The sequence below is a fragment of the Helianthus annuus genome, chromosome 6 (assembly GCF_002127325.2).
Source record: "Helianthus annuus cultivar XRQ/B chromosome 6, HanXRQr2.0-SUNRISE, whole genome shotgun sequence".
Taxonomy (NCBI): domain Eukaryota; kingdom Viridiplantae; phylum Streptophyta; class Magnoliopsida; order Asterales; family Asteraceae; genus Helianthus; species Helianthus annuus.
This window is the reverse complement of record NC_035438.2, coordinates 10791903-10813859: the sequence shown is the minus strand read 5'-3', so window position 1 is coordinate 10813859 and position 21957 is coordinate 10791903. Positions and strand designations below refer to the sequence as shown.

The window sequence follows — 21957 nt, the reverse complement described above, 5'->3', positions numbered from 1 at the left end:
TTGTAACGTAAGAACAAATTTATTTTCCTTTAATTTATGACGATTAATTAGGTTTCGAAATTGAAGGCGTGATAATGTTCTATTGGCAATCGTTTTTGGTTTCGTTGAAGTTTATAATTTACTCTCCCATTGGTCTTACAAGGAAATAGTATAATGTATGTGAGGAATTTTTAGAAGTTTGATATTTGTGGATATTCATAAATTGTATATATTTGTTTTGCACATTTGGATTTGAAACAATTTGCTTACAATAGAAAGGATTGGACTACTTTTGTTCACAGGATGGGAAAGATTCAGGAGATGGCAAACAAAACACCGCCGACATGACACAGTTTGTAAGTTCCTCGGACTATAGTATTTCAATTTTGCAAGGTTAGAGTCGTGTTTAACATGTAACGCCTTAAGAAAATCTCATATTGGTTACTATAGTAACACCGTTGTTTTGGCAGGTTCAAACTCTTCTCCAGCAAATGGTAAGCTTGAAAATGCTAGTGTGCTTTAATTTACATGACAATTACGCTTCAGATTCGTACTAATCTAGTTTATCTTTGTAGCAAAACAGATTCCAAACAATGTCAGACTCCATTGTTTCAAAGAATATCCTTTTTGCATACATGTTTATTAGAATTGTATAGTCAAAATATTGTGAAAAGTGAGACCAACTAATCCGAGAAACTGAGCCGAGACCATCCAGTTTTACGGCCACATTCCAACCTTGGTGTGGTCGTCAGCTTCTAGTTTTATTGATTTTGGTTTTTGACCCGCCTGACTCAGTTTTTGATAAGTATCATTATGATTTTTTCTCTTGGGTTCCATAAATCTCAATTATTATTATTATTATTATTACACATTTTTGTGAAGTTACCTTAACAACAGCAATGCACTCGATGAAATGGGAGAAAGGATTAGCGAGTTGGAGCAAAGCATTAATGATCTTAGAGCGGAAATGGGAGCCGAGGGCACTCCACCTCCTGCAGCACCATAGAACGTACGTTGTTGATGAATGAGATCGGGTTTTGGTGTAACTTTGGTTTCCTTTATGCGTTTAAAAATTCAAAATGATGATGATAATTGTTTATTTATTTTTCCCCATGTTTTCCTAGTCAGCAGTCTCTCTTGCTCGATATTCTTGTTGTCATGTTGTTGTTTTCAACTTTGAACATGAATACCCCTTTTTCATAATAAAAGAATCTAACAAGTTGTTCAATTTCGTGTTTTTGTTTTCGATCAAGGTCATGATCCCCAACAATTGTCAACAAACTCAATGCCCAAATTACCTAGTACACCTACTAATACTTGATTTTTTCAAAATTTGAAGCCAAGGAGCGCTAGGGAATTAAGAGCCCAAAGCCTTTCCTTAGAGCATCCACATTGCATAATGCAAACGATTAAACGAAATCGTAACTCGCACAAGGACTAACATCATCAAACTCTTTATATGATAATGCACACGGGGTGTCATTCACTACATGAACGAGTGGAGATAACAAGATGGACAGAGGGATTACCTCAAGATGAAAAAGGATGATGTCTAAGCAGCCATGATCATGGTTCTGCTTTGGAATAGAATGAAGTCGGCAGAATAGTTATAGGGTTTTTTTTGGGTGTACCTATTGGCACACTTATTTGCCTATCTACACACCTTAAAAGGTGTTTTTTGTCCTTATATGCACACCCTGCAGTGTCGAACTGTGGCCAAAATGCGGCGTTTTGGTCCGGTTAACCAGAAAAAGACTGACGGGATTCTGACGGGTCTGTTGACCGGACCAAAACGCCGAGCTTTGGCCGCGTTTTGGTCCTGTCAACCAGACAAAAGACTGACACCCGGTCTGGTTGCAGGACCAAAACGCGGCCAAAGCTCGGCGTTTTGGTCCGGTCAACAGACCCCTCAGACACCCGTCAGTCTTTATCTGGTTAACCGGATCAAAACGCCACGTTTTGACCACAGTTCGACACTGTAGGGTATGCATATAAGGATAAAAACCATCTTTTTAGGATTACTATCTACAAAGTGTGTAAACAGTTTGTGCCTTTTTTTTTAGAATGATAACGATGTGAAAAGTTACAATCACACCAACATATAAAAGTCACATCACAACTTTCAACTTTGCATAAGTGCCCTCAAAGATCCACCATAGCGAAATAGTTCCCCAAAGTTTTTTTTGGGCTCAACCATAATACAAAATATACCAACTATAAAAAATACCGCGGATGGGAATTCAGGGTGTTACAACTATTTAGTTTTGAAAAAAAAGATATTTTGTTTTATTTAGGTGTGTACAAAATCATTAACTTAATAGCAAACCACTAGTAATTCACAGTAATAGTTCATGATAAAAATTCGAGTAATAATTTTTACGAAAAGTTCTCTAGTTTTTCCGATTTCTCTAGCTTTTTGAGTTGGGGGCAATTGCATATATACCCCTCTAAATCTTTTTAATTGCAAATTTACCCAACCTAAAAACAAAATTGCATATATCCCCTTACTTAATAAAAATAATTGCATATTTACCCGTTATGATTTATTTTATTAGATTTAAATTAGAGAATGACCATCTTACCTTTATTTTTACTAAAACCTTAAAATTTTCCAAATTGTCATGTTTACCCATTCTTGAGTAGTTGTTTTTAGTTATTTACCATTCTTTTTGTTTTCTTGTTTTACATTTCTCTTGGGCGGTAAACGAATCGATTTGAACAAAACTTTGTTCATGTTCATTCATTTAACTTTTTTCGAACAAAAGAACAATTAGCAAACATATATCCAACAGATAAACTTATATTAATTTGAGAATAAAAGTTTGCATTTTCAATCCAACATTACACATAATAATAATAAACATAAATATCCCATTTTGATCTCTAAAATCCATAGTTCCTCCAATGACGATTGATCAAATCACCGTCAATAATTATCTGCTCACCATCCCTATCCCATTCTGAGATAACTAATGAACAAATATAAAAGTTCGATAAACATTTAAATAATTATATTAACAAACCAAATATGCTTATCATGATCGTTGAACCAAATAGGAATATAACCATGAATCGTTGTCTTCGAAACAAACAAACAACCTGATGGAATCACCGCTAATGGAACCTCTGATGAACATGGAATAACCATCGGAGAGAGAGAGAGAGGAGGTGTGGACTATGGAGGGTTTGAAAGGGCAATTTTGTCCATCAAATGAAATTTTAATGATAGAGGGGATATATGCAATTTTACTTTTAGATCAGGTAAATATGCAATTAAGTATGTTTAAGGAGGGGATATATGCAATTCTCCCTTTTGAGTTCTCTAGTTTTTGAGTTCTCTAGATTATGATGAATTCTCGAGTTTCTTATGAGATCTCGAGTTTTCTTGAGTTCTCGAGTTCTTATGAAATTTCGAGTTTGATGATTTTTCTAGAAAATAATATTGTTAATCAATTTTGAAAGTACTGATTGTCTCTTATTGAACTTATGATAATTATGGATTATTTATAATAGGTTATCTAGTTTCCAAAATTTGTGCTTTTTTTTAAAGGTGTGAGTTATTCGCGAATGTCGGGAGGTCTAGCATACGTTGTCTTAACCGGGTCCGCGCTAGAGAGACCCCTCGCTTAATAGATCTCCAATTTAAAACCCTCAATAAGAAACTCCTATCACCCAGACTCGAACTTGAGACCTGAAGAGGAAAACTCACCCGGACCCACTATAGGTGGAACTTAGGGTATCTGGGGCACTCTCGGGGAGAGGGTGCGGTGACCCCAAACCCCGATCGGGAACACCGCCGCCATCACCGCGGGGACCCGATTCGGGGAGGGGATTCGGCATGAATTCACCGCGTTGAATGGCACGAGGTTTGAGGAACGGTCAAATTTTAAACGATCAAATTTAAAAAAAAAATCACTTTTTAAATGGGGTCCGATGATAACGAAAATAAACTTTTTCAACGGCCTATACCAACAAGCGGTAAAAATTATATTTTTAACATTGTATATTTTTTAATTTTCTTTACTAAGTTCATATTTTTTTAACACTTGTTATTTTATAATATCTAGGATCGCACACGAGGAAGCGGGTGTAAGGATCTCGACGTGATGAAAGTCGCTTTAAAGGAATTTAAAGAGAGATTTCCGAACGGTTTTCAACATGTCGAGGCGTGGGAGGTCGTTCGAAAACACGACAAATGGGCCCAAGTCCCATTGTTGGGTAAGGAAGGGGAAGGTTCGGCACAAAAAAGAAAGCCCGTTGACGTGGACCCTTCGATACCCGATATGAACGAAGACCCCTCGCCACAAAGAACACAACGGCGAGACAAGCGTCAAGCGACATCGTCCGAGGGAAGCTCGGCCGAGTTGGCGGCACAATTCAAAGAGTACACCGCCATGAAAGAAGCGAAGCACGCGATGGAATTGGAGGCGATTGAATTGAGGAAGAAAAGAGAGTCGGAGGCTCACGAGCTCATATCGGAACAACGCGAGACGATGAAAAACTACAATTACGATCGAGATATGAAAACATTCCTCAAGCCGCAGGACGATGCTCCGCCAAATATGTTGCCGTTCATCCTCGCCCGAAAGCGCGACATCGCTAACAAGTACGGGTGGCCGTGCGATTTCTAAAATTTCTATTTTCTAGTTTTAATGTAATTTTTATTTTCTAGTTTGAATGTAATTTTAATTTTCTAATTTGAATTTAATTTTTATTTTTATTTTCTACTTTGAAATGTCTTTTGTTAAATTTTATTTAATTTTTATTAATATTTTTTATAAACATGCATAATTACAACAAATAAAAAACAAAAAAAAATAAAAAACCAAGTCCCCTAAGAGGGGAGTGCCGCCATCAATTTATGGTGTTAGGGGAGTTTAAGAGGGGAGTTGATGTGGCACACGAGGATTGGTTATGCGTAAGAGAGGGGACTCTCATTTTAGGGGAGTGCCCCTCTCACTCTTAAATACCCATGGATACCACTTTGATAATGATTCTCCTTGATTTTGAAATCTTGTTACTGATAGACAATATCATTATTTCGAAAAACTTATGCATAAAAAATAATAAAAGCTTGAAAAAAAAAACACAATCTTTTCTTATCAATTCATCCATAACTTTTAACAATTCTTCGAATTTTATGTTTAACACCTCCGAAGAATTTTACGATTTTTTCATTTGGAATCGAAACCTTAAACGTATTTATGGGTATAGATTTCGATTTTAACAATAATTTAGATTTTAATGAGACATAACCCGATTAAAATTCATTCTTTTCCGAATTTCTTGCTGAAAAACGTGAACATCATATTTTATAAACGTTTTTCATCAAAACTCTAGTTTTCCACTTTTAATTCCAAATTTAGGGAAAACTAACAGAACTGATTTGAGCAACATATGCTCTGATACCACATGTTCATCAGTTCTGTGAGTACATAATGGAAAACATAATATCTGTTACAACATTCAGGCCAACATATAATCCAGAAACTGATGCAACCATCGATGTAGATATGATAGTCAGCTTGATATGATTTCCGTTTACGGTGTATATGATTGATGGTGATTACGAGTTCAAGCGACGAAGAACTCGAGATTATAGAGAGAGAGGAGGTCGAGATTATGTGATGTTATTGTGAGTGTCTAACCTTTAATCCTCTCTAGTTATCTCCTTAAATACACCTAAGGGGAAACCTTTATTAATTAATAAGGGTACTATGATCCATTAATAATTACCAACCAATATTAATAACGTATATAATTATTAAGTAAATAAACAAACTAATTGTTATAGATCATATATCATATAACATAAGTAAACAAACAATTCAGTACATACAAAAGAAATAACCCGGCTAAAAGTGTAAGATTTTTCTTAATCATTCTTAATTGTTTTCCAACGGGTCTTATATTATGGATTAGGATCAAATACAGAGGATCCTAATTGTAAGAAGTGTAAAAAGGATTTATATAGTGACAAGTGTCCAATAACATTAAAAAACCCCCCTACACAAAAAAAAACTCTATTACAAAAAAAAAAAAAAAAAAAAAAAAAAACCTTAAAACTCTCAAGCATATTCCAAATCGAAAGCCGAACACGCGCAACATCTACGTTTGGTTCTCGAGTTACTCCAGGGGAACTAACTCTATGCCAAGTTCTCCAAGTGCGAATTCTGGTTGGAGGAGGTTTAGTTTCTGGGTCACATAGTGAATAGTCGGGGTATCCATTTCGATCCTGCGAAGATTGAAGCGGTCAAAAGTTGGATTACGCCTAAGAACCCGTCAGAAGTTCGTTCTTTTCTCGGACTAGCGGGCTATTATCGACGATTCATCGAAGGATTCTGTAACGCCCCAAAACCCAAATGTTTATATCGTCGTATGTTCCTATAGGACATAACATGAGATAAATAACTAGGCTATTGAACCTAGTTAAAAGGTGTAGCTAAGATTAATAAAGGTAGTGTCAGTTATGTTTTAAAAGGCAAACCCGAGGGACTAGAGTGGAACAAATGAAAGTTGACTACTAATTAAAAGGTCAATACACACACAAACACACACATACGTGCGTGTTCTTGAAGCTTCAGGAGCTCTCAAGAGCTCCAAACCCTAGTTCCACTAAATCATCAAATTAAAGGGGTGAATCGAAGCCCAAATTCAAGAAGGAGCACGGATTAACGATCACCTTCATGAGGGGATCATAAGGTATGCCTTAAATCTAAGATTTGTGATCATGTGTAAAGCGGGTTATGTTCTAATCCATGAGTTTAAGTGAAATTGAGCATGAGTATGTGTTACAATTAACATATAGAACATGAATTATGAATGGTTTGTGTTAATTTGAAGTCTAGATGTGAAACCCGTTTGTTTTGGTGAGGATGATGACTTGAATCACCATTTATGTTTAATTCTTGTTGAAAGAATGATGTATTATGTGGGTGTGACGAATTATTGTTAGATGTAAGTATAGGAATATGATGATGTTATGTTTAATGTTCATTTGGTATGATACATGATGATAAGTAGTTGGTTTTGATGGGTTATGTATGAGTTTAGAAGAACTGTGCATAAATTAGTTGTACATTGTGCTAAGATAGTGGTACGCACACCAAGTGTTCGATGAAATGCTTAAGTGAACTTGGCAAGTGAGATTGTAGGAAAAGGGCTTGACATATTTGAATGGAATATGATAATGATATGACTAGTAGTCTACTAACTTGAAGAATGTGCTCTAGATAGAACTCGTATAAGAATTCGGGTTGAACATATGCGTGAGTCAAGTTTATGCATTTGGAACTTGTATGTCGAGTATGTGACTAGGCGATCATGTAGTTGTATGTGTCATACAACATTGTGTATGAAATGAATATCATGTCATTAATATGGTCTAATATATCAACATGAATGCGTGTTCAAAAGTTAGAAGTTATATGCTAGAAGGTTGACTTTCTGAAAGTCAACCGAGAAATTATAACATGGTTAGCCTTTCGGACAAAATTATAATAGTGGAGAAGTAATGTGTTATGTACTAGATGATCTACATGTCGTATGCGATGATAATTGAGTTGCGTGAATGTGGAACAAGACGCCTTTTTGGTCTATGCCTTATGTATGTGGTATATGGTTAATAAAAAATGCAAGTAATGTGTGAATGGAAGGAAATGAAAGTTAGTATGAATGAGCACGTATGCTAACCTTGATGTGATTGTGATGACATGAAAGGATAGGAATCACATTAGCATGGATTCAAGCATGAAAGGCTAACGAGTCAAGAGGAGACAAGGAAGCGGCTACGAACACGGATGCACAAGGTAAGTGACTCCGCGATCACTTCTTAGTTGTTATGTAATGTTATATGCAATCTAATTATATGTGATAATTGAGGTCAAATAGGAATGAGTTGTATGATGTCAATAAAGTATTAAAACGGATCTTAGTTTGATCCAAGCTAGGCAGGTGTGATTAAGAAATTGTAGCTAAGTAGTGAGATTGGTTACTCATGCAAGAAATTCCTTTGTTATTAAGGATATAGCATAATTGACTAAAATGCCCTTGATAGGTATATCGGGCAAACGACCTTAGAAGTCGTTTGGAATCAAGATATTCGATTAGTATAATATTTTGGTCAAGCATGAAAATGTGGAGTATGTTTTTGTATGTCATAAACTACTTAATGCATAAATACCCATAACGGGTCAAGGTAAGCTTCTGACCAAAAATATGTTAAAAATAGGTAAGACATCCAAGAATTTAATCCTCTATGATAAATGACGTTGATATTAAAAGGTTCATGAGGAGTCGAGGTTAAGTAATCAGATTATGTTGATAAATGCACGAACGGGTCAAATAGTTAGAAAAGGGTAATATGTCGAATGCACGTAAGTTAAGAAATTCCTTAATCCGGAGGTAGGATTTTAAGTTGATATGATAGAATGTGAATTTACAAGCATGTAGGAAGAAACGGGAGGTTAAACGGGTAAACGGTTCAAAAGTTATGCGCGTTTTAGTGCGTACGGACGACGAAACGGAACTGCAGAAAACTGCAGTTTCTAGAGGGCGTCGCCGACGGGTATGGGGGCGTCGCCGACGGGCTCCAGAAAGTGAATTTTTGTGCTGACGGGTTAATCTCCTGTCTACGGGTTTTTGGGCTACGGGTAAATGCAAGGCCCGTCGCCGACGGCCCTAGGGGCGTCGGCGACGACCTCCCCAAGTTCCAAAAGCTGAAATCTTGTTATTTAAGTTATTTAATGTATCGTAGGCTTCGGTTTGTCATCCGTGGTCTACGGCGGACCTTCCAAACATGATTTTGATGGTTCCTTAGATGTTTATGAGCTATAAAGCTAAGTCTAAGACCCATGTAAATAATGTATGATTATGTAAGAGGTACGCGTGATCTAGCACGTGTACATAAAGGTATGCATGTATGTAATGACGTAGGAAGGGTATGAACAAATGTAGATGTGTATGTATGTATGTATAAAGATATGTACGAGTGTATGCATGTATGTAATGATGTAGGAAAGGTTTGTACGTATATAGATGTGCATGTATGTATGTATAAAGATATGTACGAGTGTATGCATGTATGTAATGATGTAGGAAAGGTTTGTACGTATATAGATGTGCATGTATGTATGTATAAAGATATGTACGAGTGTATGCATGTATGTAATGATGTAGGAAAGGTTTGTACGTATATAGATGTGCATGTATGTATGTATAAAGATATGTACGAGTGTATGCATGTATGTAATGATGTAGGAAAGGTTTGTACGTATATAGATGTGCATGTATGTATGTATAAAGATATGTACGAGCGTATGTATGTATGTAAAGATGTAGGAAAGGTACGTACGTATGTAGAAGTATATGTATGTGTGTAATAAGACATGTATGAGAGTATACACGTATGTAAAATTGTAGGGAAGATATGTACGTATGTAGATGTGTATGTATGTATGTAATTACGCATGTATGCATAATTTAGTCACGTTGAGGGCTAACGTTATTAATGGTGCACCTTGAGAATGAAAAGTAATGCAGGTACATTATTGAAGCCTCACCAGGAAATGGATACGCATATGAAATGCTTAAAGTTTGAAAGATGACGAAATGTGAAGTGTACGCGAATGAATCTTGTTTATATAATGTGTACTAATGTTATGAATGTATGTGGTGAGTGCAGGTTATACGGATAACGGGCGGATTATCACAAGAATTAGAGATCGAAGACCGAGTCACGAGATAGATTGTACGGGAATAATTAAGTATGTACTATTAGTAAACATGACTTATATTTTATCTTTGTAAAAGATACATTTTAAAACGAACTTTCAAGTAAGTCAAGACGTTTGTAATGAAAGAAATTTTATGGCACGAATTTCCGCTGCGACTTTTGACAAATACGAATTAGGGCGTAACAGATTCTCCAAGATCGCTGTGCCGCTTACCGCTCTTACTCATAAAGACAAACCTTTTGTGTGGGGAAACGCACAAGAGACTGCCTTTCAAACTCTCAAGCATATGCTGTGCAACGCTCCAATTCTTACGCTGCCCGACGGAAGCGACAACTTCATTGTCTACGCCGATAAAAGACGCAAGCCCCTTGAATTTGAAGTTGGTGACTATGTACTCTTAAAGGTATCACCTTGGAAGGGTGTAGTCCGATTCGGCAAGAAAGGGAAACTCGCGCCTCGATATGTTGGACCTTTTAGGATTCTGGAAAGAATCGGAAAAGTCGCCTACAGACTCGAATTACCGGAGGAACTCAGTAACGTCCACCCGACTTTCCACGTCTCTAACCTCCGGAAATGCCTTGCTGATCATGATCTAATCGTACCGCTCGACGATCTTCAGGTCAACGAAACATTACACTTCGTGGAAAAGCCTGTCGAAATCATGGATTGCCAAACCAAGCAACTCAGGCGCTCTCGCATCCCGATTGTGAAGGTCCGATGGGAAGGCAAACGAGGCGCGGAGTTCACTTGGGAACTCGAAAGCGACATGAAGGCCAAGTACCCGCAGCTGTTTAAATAAATAGATCTGAAGCATCAAATTGGTAAATCACGGTGTTGTGTAGCCTTCGAGCCTAATTTCGGAACGAAATTCCCTAAACAAGGAGAGGCTGTAACACCCCGTGTTTTCAAATGTCAAAGTCAAAGTCCAAGTCAACTTTGACTTTCTTTGACTGTTGATAGTCGATTTTATATTTTAGTTGTATTATGTGGAGTAAGTGTTGTAATCAGCAAGAATCGAAGTAATCGAATGTGTTTTAAAGCGAACCGATCTACGACTGTGAATGATAGGAAGTAGCAATGCGATAAAGATAACTAATCAGTAATCAAACCGATCTAACAATCAATCGAACTCGAGACTCGAATTATGCGAATTTTGGTATTGTTATACGTGTGTGTGTGCCTTATGTGTTACTTGTGCGTGTTTACTTTATGTTTGGTGTGGTATTCAAGCAAATCAATCGAAAATCGAATCGAAACTCGGAAAGCAATCGAACTTAATCGAAACCGACATCGAAACGTGACTTATAGAAGATTGTATGTTAGATATAGTGGTTGGGATTAAAAGTAATTTGACTAGGAACTCTATCGTATTCGTATCATCGTCCACCGAAACCGAAACGTCGAAAATCGTCGCAAAATACTCGAAGTGTGTGGCGGATCGAACAGGAAGCATCCTGGTCGAGCAGGCCAGCCGATCGGCTAGCATCTTGCCAGCCGATCGAGCAGCCCACTCGATCGGAGCTCCCAGCCGATCGGCTGCCACTTTCCTCTTTTGGAAGCCTATAGATAGGGCTGTCATTGTCATACTTTCCATTTTTGGAAAGCTCTGACCGAACCAGCTATCTTCTTCACCTTTTCTCAGATTTCTCTCAATCCCGGTAAGTTTTCACTCTAATTCATGTACGTTTTTTTATCATTACTTGATTCTACACCTTTCTATCTTTCAAAACTTGGATTCTAACCGTGAAATCACCAAGATCTAAGTGTTCTTGGGTGATGTCAACATGGTGTTCTTGAAGAACATCATGTTTTGGCCTCATTCGACTATGATTAGCTCGGATCTAACCGATTTCCACATAAACAAATTAAGATCTATCAAAGACCTAACATCTACAAGTTGTGAAGGATTGAAAGAAGGAATCCCAACTTTCTTTCAACTCTTTTACACTCAATGCCTCCAAATCAATAGAAACGGAGCTTGAACCGGCTAACTAATCATTCAACTAGTTAAAAGGTTCAAGATTCGGGTTCTATGAACAAGGTTCACCGATTTCGGGTTAAACTCTAAACCGACATTCCGAACCGTTCACCGGCCGGACTTGGGTGATTCGTGTTCGAGCCAAAGAAACAAGTAGGAACGGAGGTTACCATAGTTCAACACATTGTCAACATACCTTGAAAGAATGACAAATAAACAAACAGCCAAGTGTTAGACGAAAGGCTGATCAGGTCAGGAATGCTGGCCGAACGGCTAGGCTGTTCGAACAGCCCAGCCGATCGGACATGCCAGCCGATCGACCGGGCCAGCCGATCGGCTAGCACATGGTACCACACTTTCAAAATTTCATGAGATATAGTGTAACAACTGTCACTAAAATCCATAATTAGGATGGTAATTAGCTATTAAGAAAACCCTAATTGAGACACCCAAGTGATTCTACGCAAACCCTAAAATTTCCAGAACAATCAGAATCAGGATCAGGGCCCCTAAAACTCAAGGGGGGCAAAACCCTAGTTACGATTATCTAAATAACTTGTTGGCCGTTTTGAATTTCACAATTTTATCAACTCAGCTAAGCTACTTAGACACGAAGCTACCTATAGAAAATAGGTTACCACTCGCGTAGTGCGACGCCCATGGGGGTACCCCTCGCGCTACGCGACAAGGACAAATTTCGCGTAACATAGGTTACCACTCGCGTAGCGCGACGCCTATAGTGATACCCCTCGCGCTACGCGACAGGGTCAAATTTTGGGTATAAATAGAGGGGTCTGGCACTTGCATTTTGGTGTTAATTCGACGAAGAAATTCACTTCATAGACGAAGTTATACACTATTTACTACAAAAACACACACGATTCACGAAGTGCTGCCACAATCAGGGTAATAACTCGATCGCTATTACGATTCAACGTCCGATCGATTATAACTATCCAACGATAGTCCAGGTGCTGCTCAATTGAGCTTGTACTTTGATTATTCGTCGTGATTTCGACTTGAATATTTGAGTGCTGTTCGAATTCGGACTATGCTCTGTTATTCGTTGTGAATCCGATTGAATTATTAAGTATTGCACTGATTAATCGTTGTGAGGGTTTGATCTCGTGAATTGACGTAACTGCTGAATTAGTTACTAACCTATTGTGTGTGTGCATTATTATTAAATTAGGTTAAATCAAGGCTAATCAGTAGGCTTATACCTTGCCCGTTAAATCTGCAATGTGAGTCATTCTTCTTTTTAACTGTTTTCTCACAGTTTGTGAGTAAGTATTACAATACCTCAAATTATTTTCAAAGTGTTATAATTACAGGGATTAAGTCGTGGTTATCTTAACCGCTGGTTAGTGGGGTATTGTGCACATTACTAATTTCTCACAGTTAGGCAATAAGCCCTAACACAGGTTAGGCTAATAAGACCTAACAGTGACAAAACGTCACTAATTGGGTGACTGGACCCAATAGTGGTATGACCATCGTCACACGGGTGGCAAGACCAGATATTAATTAAGATACTGCCATAGTAATCGCTCTTATGCTGTAACTTATAACTATGTGTCATTTTATCAAAAGGAATGATTCACTCAGTATTTCCCCGCTGACAAAACCTTTTTACAACATGTTTCAGGTGACCTATTGAATTAAGTACACGTGCTACGGAGCACTATCAAGCTTGAAGTGGTGGCTCAAATAAAATAAATAAACATGTTTGTAAAATAATGAAATTATGATATTTACGGGATTATCCCGAAATGTAAATAAATAATACTCGGGCAAATTTTCTAAGTTTAAAACGATCCTGTTAAGACTTCCGCTATAAAAATAAATACCACGGGATTTTCTGTCCCGCGGCTCCCGAAACGGGTCAAACCGGGTAGGGGGCCGTGACAGAAAAAGGTGGTATCAGAGCCACTGATCAAGCCACTGATTTAAGCCTATTAAGTATTTAGAAAATACTTAATTTTATTAAATTGCTATTTTGTGATTATGTGCTTTATTATCTGATTAATTGCATATAGTATGGAACAGATTTTATATGTTTAGCAATTTAGACTAAAATTTTAGTGCCTTTACAAGTCTAGAAGTCTTATTCAGTATATATATAAACTTAGAAATAAAACTTAGGGTACTTTAAAATTCTAATTGTTCTGGTAGTTAAATACATATTTCTATCAAAATTTGTTATAAATTCTGACATAATAATTGTATGTATTATGCAAAAACAGCATGAATGATTTGTCTGATACCCTTCAGAATTTAAATCTCTATCCAGTAAGAGTAGAAGTTTCCAGAGATTTTAATAGATATATACCAGACATAGAGGAACCTATAGAATTTAACGCTTTACCTTTCAAGCAACCCAAGTCTAAGGGAATAGAAATTGAGGAAAGCTCTAGGCAAATTGAGGGGTTACCATCTCAAGAAGAGTTAGATTTTACAATAACAGACTATAGTATTATCAAGACTATTAATGAAACACAACTATCAATGAACTTAGAACCAGCTATTCCAAACCTTTCAGTACACTCGCAACCTTTCAAAATAGACGAATGGTTGACTCAGGAAATACAGCTACAGAACAATCCCTATAAACTTTTTCCTCAGTTCAATCCAGAACCAAAATCCACCAATAAGTAACAAGAATATAGCTAGACTCCGCCACTTTGACTAAGAATTAATGTATACTGGGAATAAGATCTAAGAAATTGAGGAATAGATCTCCTAAGAGGAAACACTGTTATTAGAATATCATTTACCAAAGAATAGGAGACTTATGGAACAAGGATTGTGTAATAATAATAGTCAAAATCAGTCTGTAAAATTTTTACAAATAAAATTTTGTAAGGCATATTATTTTTTCGAGAAATCAATAGTTTGGCTATATAAAACTATATAATAATTTTGTGTATACTTGTTATTTAGTTGATACTAATACAATTATATATATATATACAATTAGTTATCCGATGGAAAATACTAATAATGAACCAGTTAATGAGGATAATCAATCCGAGCAACAATCAGGGGGTCAATATATGACTAGGCAAGATATAGAAAATATCGTTGCTCAAGGGATAGCCAATACTATTCCAACAATGATTGCTCAGGGGATAGCCAACGCTATTCCAGCAATTGTCACTGCTGTTAAAAATCCCGTAGAACCACAGCAAATCATTCCTAGCAAACGTATTTCTGAAGATAATTTCAGTAATAGCGTAAACGGAGGCAATGATCATGTTAATCATGATAAAGAACCACGACAAGCTCCGCTCCCTAAGAAAAGGAAAACTGCAACACCTGGTTGCACTTATAAGGAGTTTCTTGCCTGTAAACCCGTAGAGTTCGCAGGCAATGAAGGGGCAACTGCGGCACTGCGCTGGTTAGAGAAAACCGAGGCAGTAATCAGAATAAGTAAATGTGTTGAGGAAGATAAGGTTATGTACGCTTCACACCTTTTCAAGGAAGAAGCGTTAGAATGGTGGAATACAGTATTACAAGCCAAAGGAAGTGACGTAGCCTATGCCATGGGGTGGGAAGAATTTAAGCGATTAATAGAAAGGAAATTCTGTCCCGAATATGAAAAAGAACAAATGGCAAATAAGTTTTTAAGTCACCGAATGGTAGATGTAGATTGCCGAGGGTATACTTCAAAATTCTTTGAGTATGCCAGAATTGTACCTACTCTGGCTTCGCCGGAACCGGTACTTATCTCTCGCTATATCTGGGGTTTGATTAGTGAGATTCGTGACATTGTCAAAGCTGCGAGACCCCGCACAATTGACGATGCGGTAGAATTAGCTAACACTCTAACTGACGGAGTGGTACGCACACGGGAAGAAAATAGAAGGAAGGATTTAGCCCAGAAAATTTCCCAAGAATTTCATATAGGTAATAGTAACAATTTTAAGAAAAGAGAAAACGGGCGATTTTCCACTATTCCATTTTGCGATATCTGCAAAGGAAAGCATTTTGGAAAATGCAAAGGATGCTGCAATTTTTGCAAAATTCCAGGACATCGAGAAGAGGATTATAGGAAAAAGAAGGCAATCACTTGCTACAATTGCGGAGAACCCGGACACTTCAGAACAAGCTGCCCGAAATTAGGCAATTCAGCAAACGAAAAGACGAAACCTGCAGAAGGGACTACCAAGAAAAACGCAAGAGCTTTTCAATTAACTACTCAGGAAGCTGAACTCATTCCTGACATCATAGTGGGTACGAGTATTATTTGACTCTGGTACAAACCAAGGTTTTATAAATACTTCATTCTGTCAAACTCCTAACCTATCATTAATCAAACTTAGGCAAATCTTTACAGTCAAAATAGGCAAAAAGGAAAATATAGAACTCTCAGGTCATAGAATTTTTCAATCTAATTCCTTTAAAATTAGCTGAGTTTGATGTGTGTTAGAAATAGATTGAGTAGTAACCAACCCTGCTCAAATTCTCCGTAATAAGAACTTTATAGAAAATCCAGGCACCCGCCGGAGAAGTATTTATGATTACAGGAAATAAATTACGTAAGGTCACATGATGAATCATGAAGGTATTCACTTAGATCCTGCTAAGATAGCAGCAAATCACTAAAATGGAAGATTTCGCAATCCTTAAATGGAAATTAGGAATCTTGTAAATTTAGCCAGATACTATAGGCAGTTTATTAAGGAATTCTCTTAGATAGATATATCCTTAACTAAGCTAAAACAGTTAATTCTAAATAAAAACTTAAACAAAAAGAAGCCTCTAGCATAAATTAACAAAAATTCTAATTCTAGCCTTACCAGAAGGAACAGAAGATTTTAAAGGTATACGGTGATGCTTCAAAACTAGAAATTGGGTGTATGGTAATGCAACACAAAAAGGTAATTGTGTATGCATCAAGGCAATTGCAAAAGCACGAAGAAAGCCTTACCCCTTGTAAGCTTAAAAAATTAGAAACCACAAGTTATCCTTAAGATTAGGAAACATTATCTAAGTAAGTTTACTATCCATATGGATCATAAGAATTTAAGATATAAATTGGAGCAACAAAAATTAAACATAAGGAAAAGGAAATCCTCAGTAACTACACCTGTGATATTCAGTATCACGAAGAAAAGACTGAAGACGGTTAGAAGAATTATACAAATAATAAACAAGAGCCGTCGAAGTTCAAGTTGGAGACAAAATGCTATTGAAAGTATTTTCTTGGAAAGGAATTTATAAATTCGGTAAGAAAGGAAGTTAAGTCCAAAATACATAGGACCATTTCCAGTAGTCCAACAGATAGGACCAGTTGCTTATCACCCATAACTACCAGAAGACCTAGTTGGAGTACATAATGTGTTCCATATATTCAATCTCAAGAAAAGTTTAGTAAAACAAATCCCTGCTCGTACCTCTTCAAGATGTAGAGGTAAATAAAAAGCTGAATCTGTAGAGAAACCACTACAAATTGAATATAGAAAGATCAAGTTTCTCAAAAAACACAAACGACTAGTGCTAGTAAAAGTCAAATAGAAATCCAGGAGAGGACCAGAATACACTTGGGAACTGGAATCAAAGATGAAGAGAAAGCACCCTCATCTATTTCAGTAAATCTCGAGGACGAGATTTTTCTTAAGGTGGGGAGGATGTAACAACTGTCACTAAAATCCATAATTAGGATGGTAATTAGCTATTAAGAAAACCCTAATTGAGACACCCAAGTGATTCTACGCAAACCCTAAAATTTCCAGAACAATCAGAATCAGGATCAGGGCCCCTAAAACTCAAGGGGGGCAAAACCCTAGTTACGATTATCTAAATAACTTGTTGGACGTTTTGAATTTCACAATTTTATCAACTCAGCTAAGCTACTTAGACACGAAGCTACCTATAGAAAATAGGTTACCACTCGCGTAGCGCGACGCCCATGGGGGTACCCCTCGCGCTACGCGACAGGGACAAATTTCGCGTAACATAGGTTACCACTCGCGTAGCGCGACGCCTATAGTGATACCCCTCGCGCTACGCGACAGGGTCAAATTTTGGGTATAAATAGAGGGGTCTGGCACTTGCATTTTGGTGTTAATTCGACGAAGAAATTCACTTCATAGACGAAGTTATACACTATTTACTACAAAAACACACACGATTCACGAAGTGCTGCCACAATCAGGGTAATAACTCGATCGCTATTACGATTCAACGTCCGATCGATTATAACTATCCAACGATAGTCCAGGTGCTGCTCAATTGAGCTTGTACTTTGATTATTCGTCGTGATTTCGACTTGAATATTTGAGTGCTGTTCGAATTCGGACTATGCTCTGTTATTCGTTGTGAATCCGATTGAATTATTAAGTATTGCACTGATTAATCGTTGTGAGGGTTTGATCTCGTGAATTGACGTAACTGCTGAATTAGTTACTAACCTATTGTGTGTGTGCATTATTATTAAATTAGGTTAAATCAAGGCTAATCAGTAGGCTTATACCTTGCCCGTTAAATCTGCAATGTGAGTCATTCTTCTTTTTAACTGTTTTCTCACAGTTTGTGAGTAAGTATTACAATACCTCAAATTATTTTCAAAGTGTTATAATTACAGGGATTAAGTCGTGGTTATCTTAACCGCTGGTTAGTGGGGTATTGTGCACATTACTAATTTCTCACAGTTAGGCAATAAGCCCTAACACAGGTTAGGCTAATAAGACCTAACAGTGACAAAACGTCACTAATTGGGTGACTGGACCCAATAGTGGTATGACCATCGTCACACGGGTGGCAAGACCAGATATTAATTAAGATACTGCCATAGTAATCGCTCTTATGCTGTAACTTATAACTATGTGTCATTTTATCAAAAGGAATGATTCACTCAGTATTTCCCCGCTGACAAAACCTTTTTACAACATGTTTCAGGTGACCTATTGAATTAAGTACACGTGCTACGGAGCACTATCAAGCTTGAAGTGGTGGCTCAAATAAAATAAATAAACATGTTTGTAAAATAATGAAATTATGATATTTACGGGATTATCCCGAAATGTAAATAAATAATACTCGGGCAAATTTTCTAAGTTTAAAACGATCCTGTTAAGACTTCCGCTATAAAAATAAATACCACGGGATTTTCTGTCCCGCGGCTCCCGAAACGGGTCAAACCGGGTAGGGGGCCGTGACAGAAAAAGGTGGTATCAGAGCCACTGATCAAGCCACTGATTTAAGCCTATTAAGTATTTAGAAAATACTTAATTTTATTAAATTGCTATTTTGTGATTATGTGCTTTATTATCTGATTAATTGCATATAGTATGGAACAGATTTTATATGTTTAGCAATTTAGACTAAAATTTTAGTGCCTTTACAAGTCTAGAAGTCTTATTCAGTATATATATAAACTTAGAAATAAAACTTAGGGTACTTTAAAATTCTAATTGTTCTGGTAGTTAAATACATATTTCTATCAAAATTTGTTATAAATTCTGACATAATAATTGTATGTATTATGCAAAAACAGCATGAATGATTTGTCTGATACCCTTCAGAATTTAAATCTCTATCCAGTAAGAGTAGAAGTTTCCAGAGATTTTAATAGATATATACCAGACATAGAGGAACCTATAGAATTTAACGCTTTACCTTTCAAGCAACCCAAGTCTAAGGGAATAGAAATTGAGGAAAGCTCTAGGCAAATTGAGGGGTTACCATCTCAAGAAGAGTTAGATTTTACAATAACAGACTATAGTATTATCAAGACTATTAATGAAACACAACTATCAATGAACTTAGAACCAGCTATTCCAAACCTTTCAGTACACTCGCAACCTTTCAAAATAGACGAATGGTTGACTCAGGAAATACAGCTACAGAACAATCCCTATAAACTTTTTCCTCAGTTCAATCCAGAACCAAAATCCACCAATAAGTAACAAGAATATAGCTAGACTCCGCCACTTTGACTAAGAATTAATGTATACTGGGAATAAGATCTAAGAAATTGAGGAATAGATCTCCTAAGAGGAAACACTGTTATTAGAATATCATTTACCAAAGAATAGGAGACTTATGGAACAAGGATTGTGTAATAATAATAGTCAAAATCAGTCTGTAAAATTTTTACAAATAAAATTTTGTAAGGCATATTATTTTTTCGAGAAATCAATAGTTTGGCTATATAAAACTATATAATAATTTTGTGTATACTTGTTATTTAGTTGATACTAATACAATTATATATATATATACAATTAGTTATCCGATGGAAAATACTAATAATGAACCAGTTAATGAGGATAATCAATCCGAGCAACAATCAGGGGGTCAATATATGACTAGGCAAGATATAGAAAATATCGTTGCTCAAGGGATAGCCAATACTATTCCAACAATGATTGCTCAGGGGATAGCCAACGCTATTCCAGCAATTGTCACTGCTGTTAAAAATCCCGTAGAACCACAGCAAATCATTCCTAGCAAACGTATTTCTGAAGATAATTTCAGTAATAGCGTAAACGGAGGCAATGATCATGTTAATCATGATAAAGAACCACGACAAGCTCCGCTCCCTAAGAAAAGGAAAACTGCAACACCTGGTTGCACTTATAAGGAGTTTCTTGCCTGTAAACCCGTAGAGTTCGCAGGCAATGAAGGGGCAACTGCGGCACTGCGCTGGTTAGAGAAAACCGAGGCAGTAATCAGAATAAGTAAATGTGTTGAGGAAGATAAGGTTATGTACGCTTCACACCTTTTCAAGGAAGAAGCGTTAGAATGGTGGAATACAGTATTACAAGCCAAAGGAAGTGACGTAGCCTATGCCATGGGGTGGGAAGAATTTAAGCGATTAATAGAAAGGAAATTCTGTCCCGAATATGAAAAAGAACAAATGGCAAATAAGTTTTTAAGTCACCGAATGGTAGATGTAGATTGCCGAGGGTATACTTCAAAATTCTTTGAGTATGCCAGAATTGTACCTACTCTGGCTTCGCCGGAACCGGTACTTATCTCTCGCTATATCTGGGGTTTGATTAGTGAGATTCGTGACATTGTCAAAGCTGCGAGACCCCGCACAATTGACGATGCGGTAGAATTAGCTAACACTCTAACTGACGGAGTGGTACGCACACGGGAAGAAAATAGAAGGAAGGATTTAGCCCAGAAAATTTCCCAAGAATTTCATATAGGTAATAGTAACAATTTTAAGAAAAGAGAAAACGGGCGATTTTCCACTATTCCATTTTGCGATATCTGCAAAGGAAAGCATTTTGGAAAATGCAAAGGATGCTGCAATTTTTGCAAAATTCCAGGACATCGAGAAGAGGATTGCAGGAAAAAGAAGGCAATCACTTGCTACAATTGCGGAGAACCCGGACACTTCAGAACAAGCTGCCCGAAATTAGGCAATTCAGCAAACGAAAAGACGAAACCTGCAGAAGGGACTACCAAGAAAAACGCAAGAGCTTTTCAATTAACTACTCAGGAAGCTGAACTCATTCCTGACATCATAGTGGGTACGAGTATTATTTGACTCTGGTACAAACCAAGGTTTTATAAATACTTCATTCTGTCAAACTCCTAACCTATCATTAATCAAACTTAGGCAAATCTTTACAGTCAAAATAGGCAAAAAGGAAAATATAGAACTCTCAGGTCATAGAATTTTTCAATCTAATTCCTTTAAAATTAGCTGAGTTTGATGTGTGTTAGAAATAGATTGAGTAGTAACCAACCCTGCTCAAATTCTCCGTAATAAGAACTTTATAGAAAATCCAGGCACCCGCCGGAGAAGTATTTATGATTACAGGAAATAAATTACGTAAGGTCACATGATGAATCATGAAGGTATTCACTTAGATCCTGCTAAGATAGCAGCAAATCACTAAAATGGAAGATTTCGCAATCCTTAAATGGAAATTAGGAATCTTGTAAATTTAGCCAGATACTATAGGCAGTTTATTAAGGAATTCTCTTAGATAGATATATCCTTAACTAAGCTAAAACAGTTAATTCTAAATAAAAACTTAAACAAAAAGAAGCCTCTAGCATAAATTAACAAAAATTCTAATTCTAGCCTTACCAGAAGGAACAGAAGATTTTAAAGGTATACGGTGATGCTTCAAAACTAGAAATTGGGTGTATGGTAATGCAACACAAAAAGGTAATTGTGTATGCATCAAGGCAATTGCAAAAGCACGAAGAAAGCCTTACCCCTTGTAAGCTTAAAAAATTAGAAACCACAAGTTATCCTTAAGATTAGGAAACATTATCTAAGTAAGTTTACTATCC

General features: G+C 36.9%; 1 protein-coding gene, 1 long non-coding RNA gene and 1 other non-coding gene across 3 annotated transcripts; all 3 read left to right on the top strand.

The window, feature by feature from the left end:
* Nucleotides 1-281: 281 nt before the first annotated feature.
* On the top strand, nucleotides 282-597 carry LOC110863753. Its single transcript, XR_004860053.1, has 3 exons — nucleotides 282-335; nucleotides 450-473; nucleotides 555-597. It is a non-coding gene; the product is annotated as an uncharacterized LOC110863753 (transcript).
* Nucleotides 598-3925: 3328 nt separating this feature from the next.
* Nucleotides 3926-4620, top strand: LOC110863751. Its single transcript, XM_022113073.1, has 2 exons — nucleotides 3926-3957; nucleotides 4047-4620. Exon 2 carries the CDS (start codon nucleotides 4086-4088, stop codon nucleotides 4608-4610), a length of 525 nt encoding a protein of 174 aa, XP_021968765.1. The 5' UTR covers nucleotides 3926-3957; nucleotides 4047-4085; the 3' UTR covers nucleotides 4611-4620.
* Nucleotides 4621-6327: 1707 nt separating this feature from the next.
* LOC118479686 lies at nucleotides 6328-9772 on the top strand. The gene is made up of 3 exons (XR_004860052.1): nucleotides 6328-6681; nucleotides 7704-7787; nucleotides 9662-9772. It is a non-coding gene; the product is annotated as an uncharacterized LOC118479686 (long non-coding RNA).
* The last annotated feature ends 12185 nt before the right edge of the window (nucleotides 9773-21957 follow it).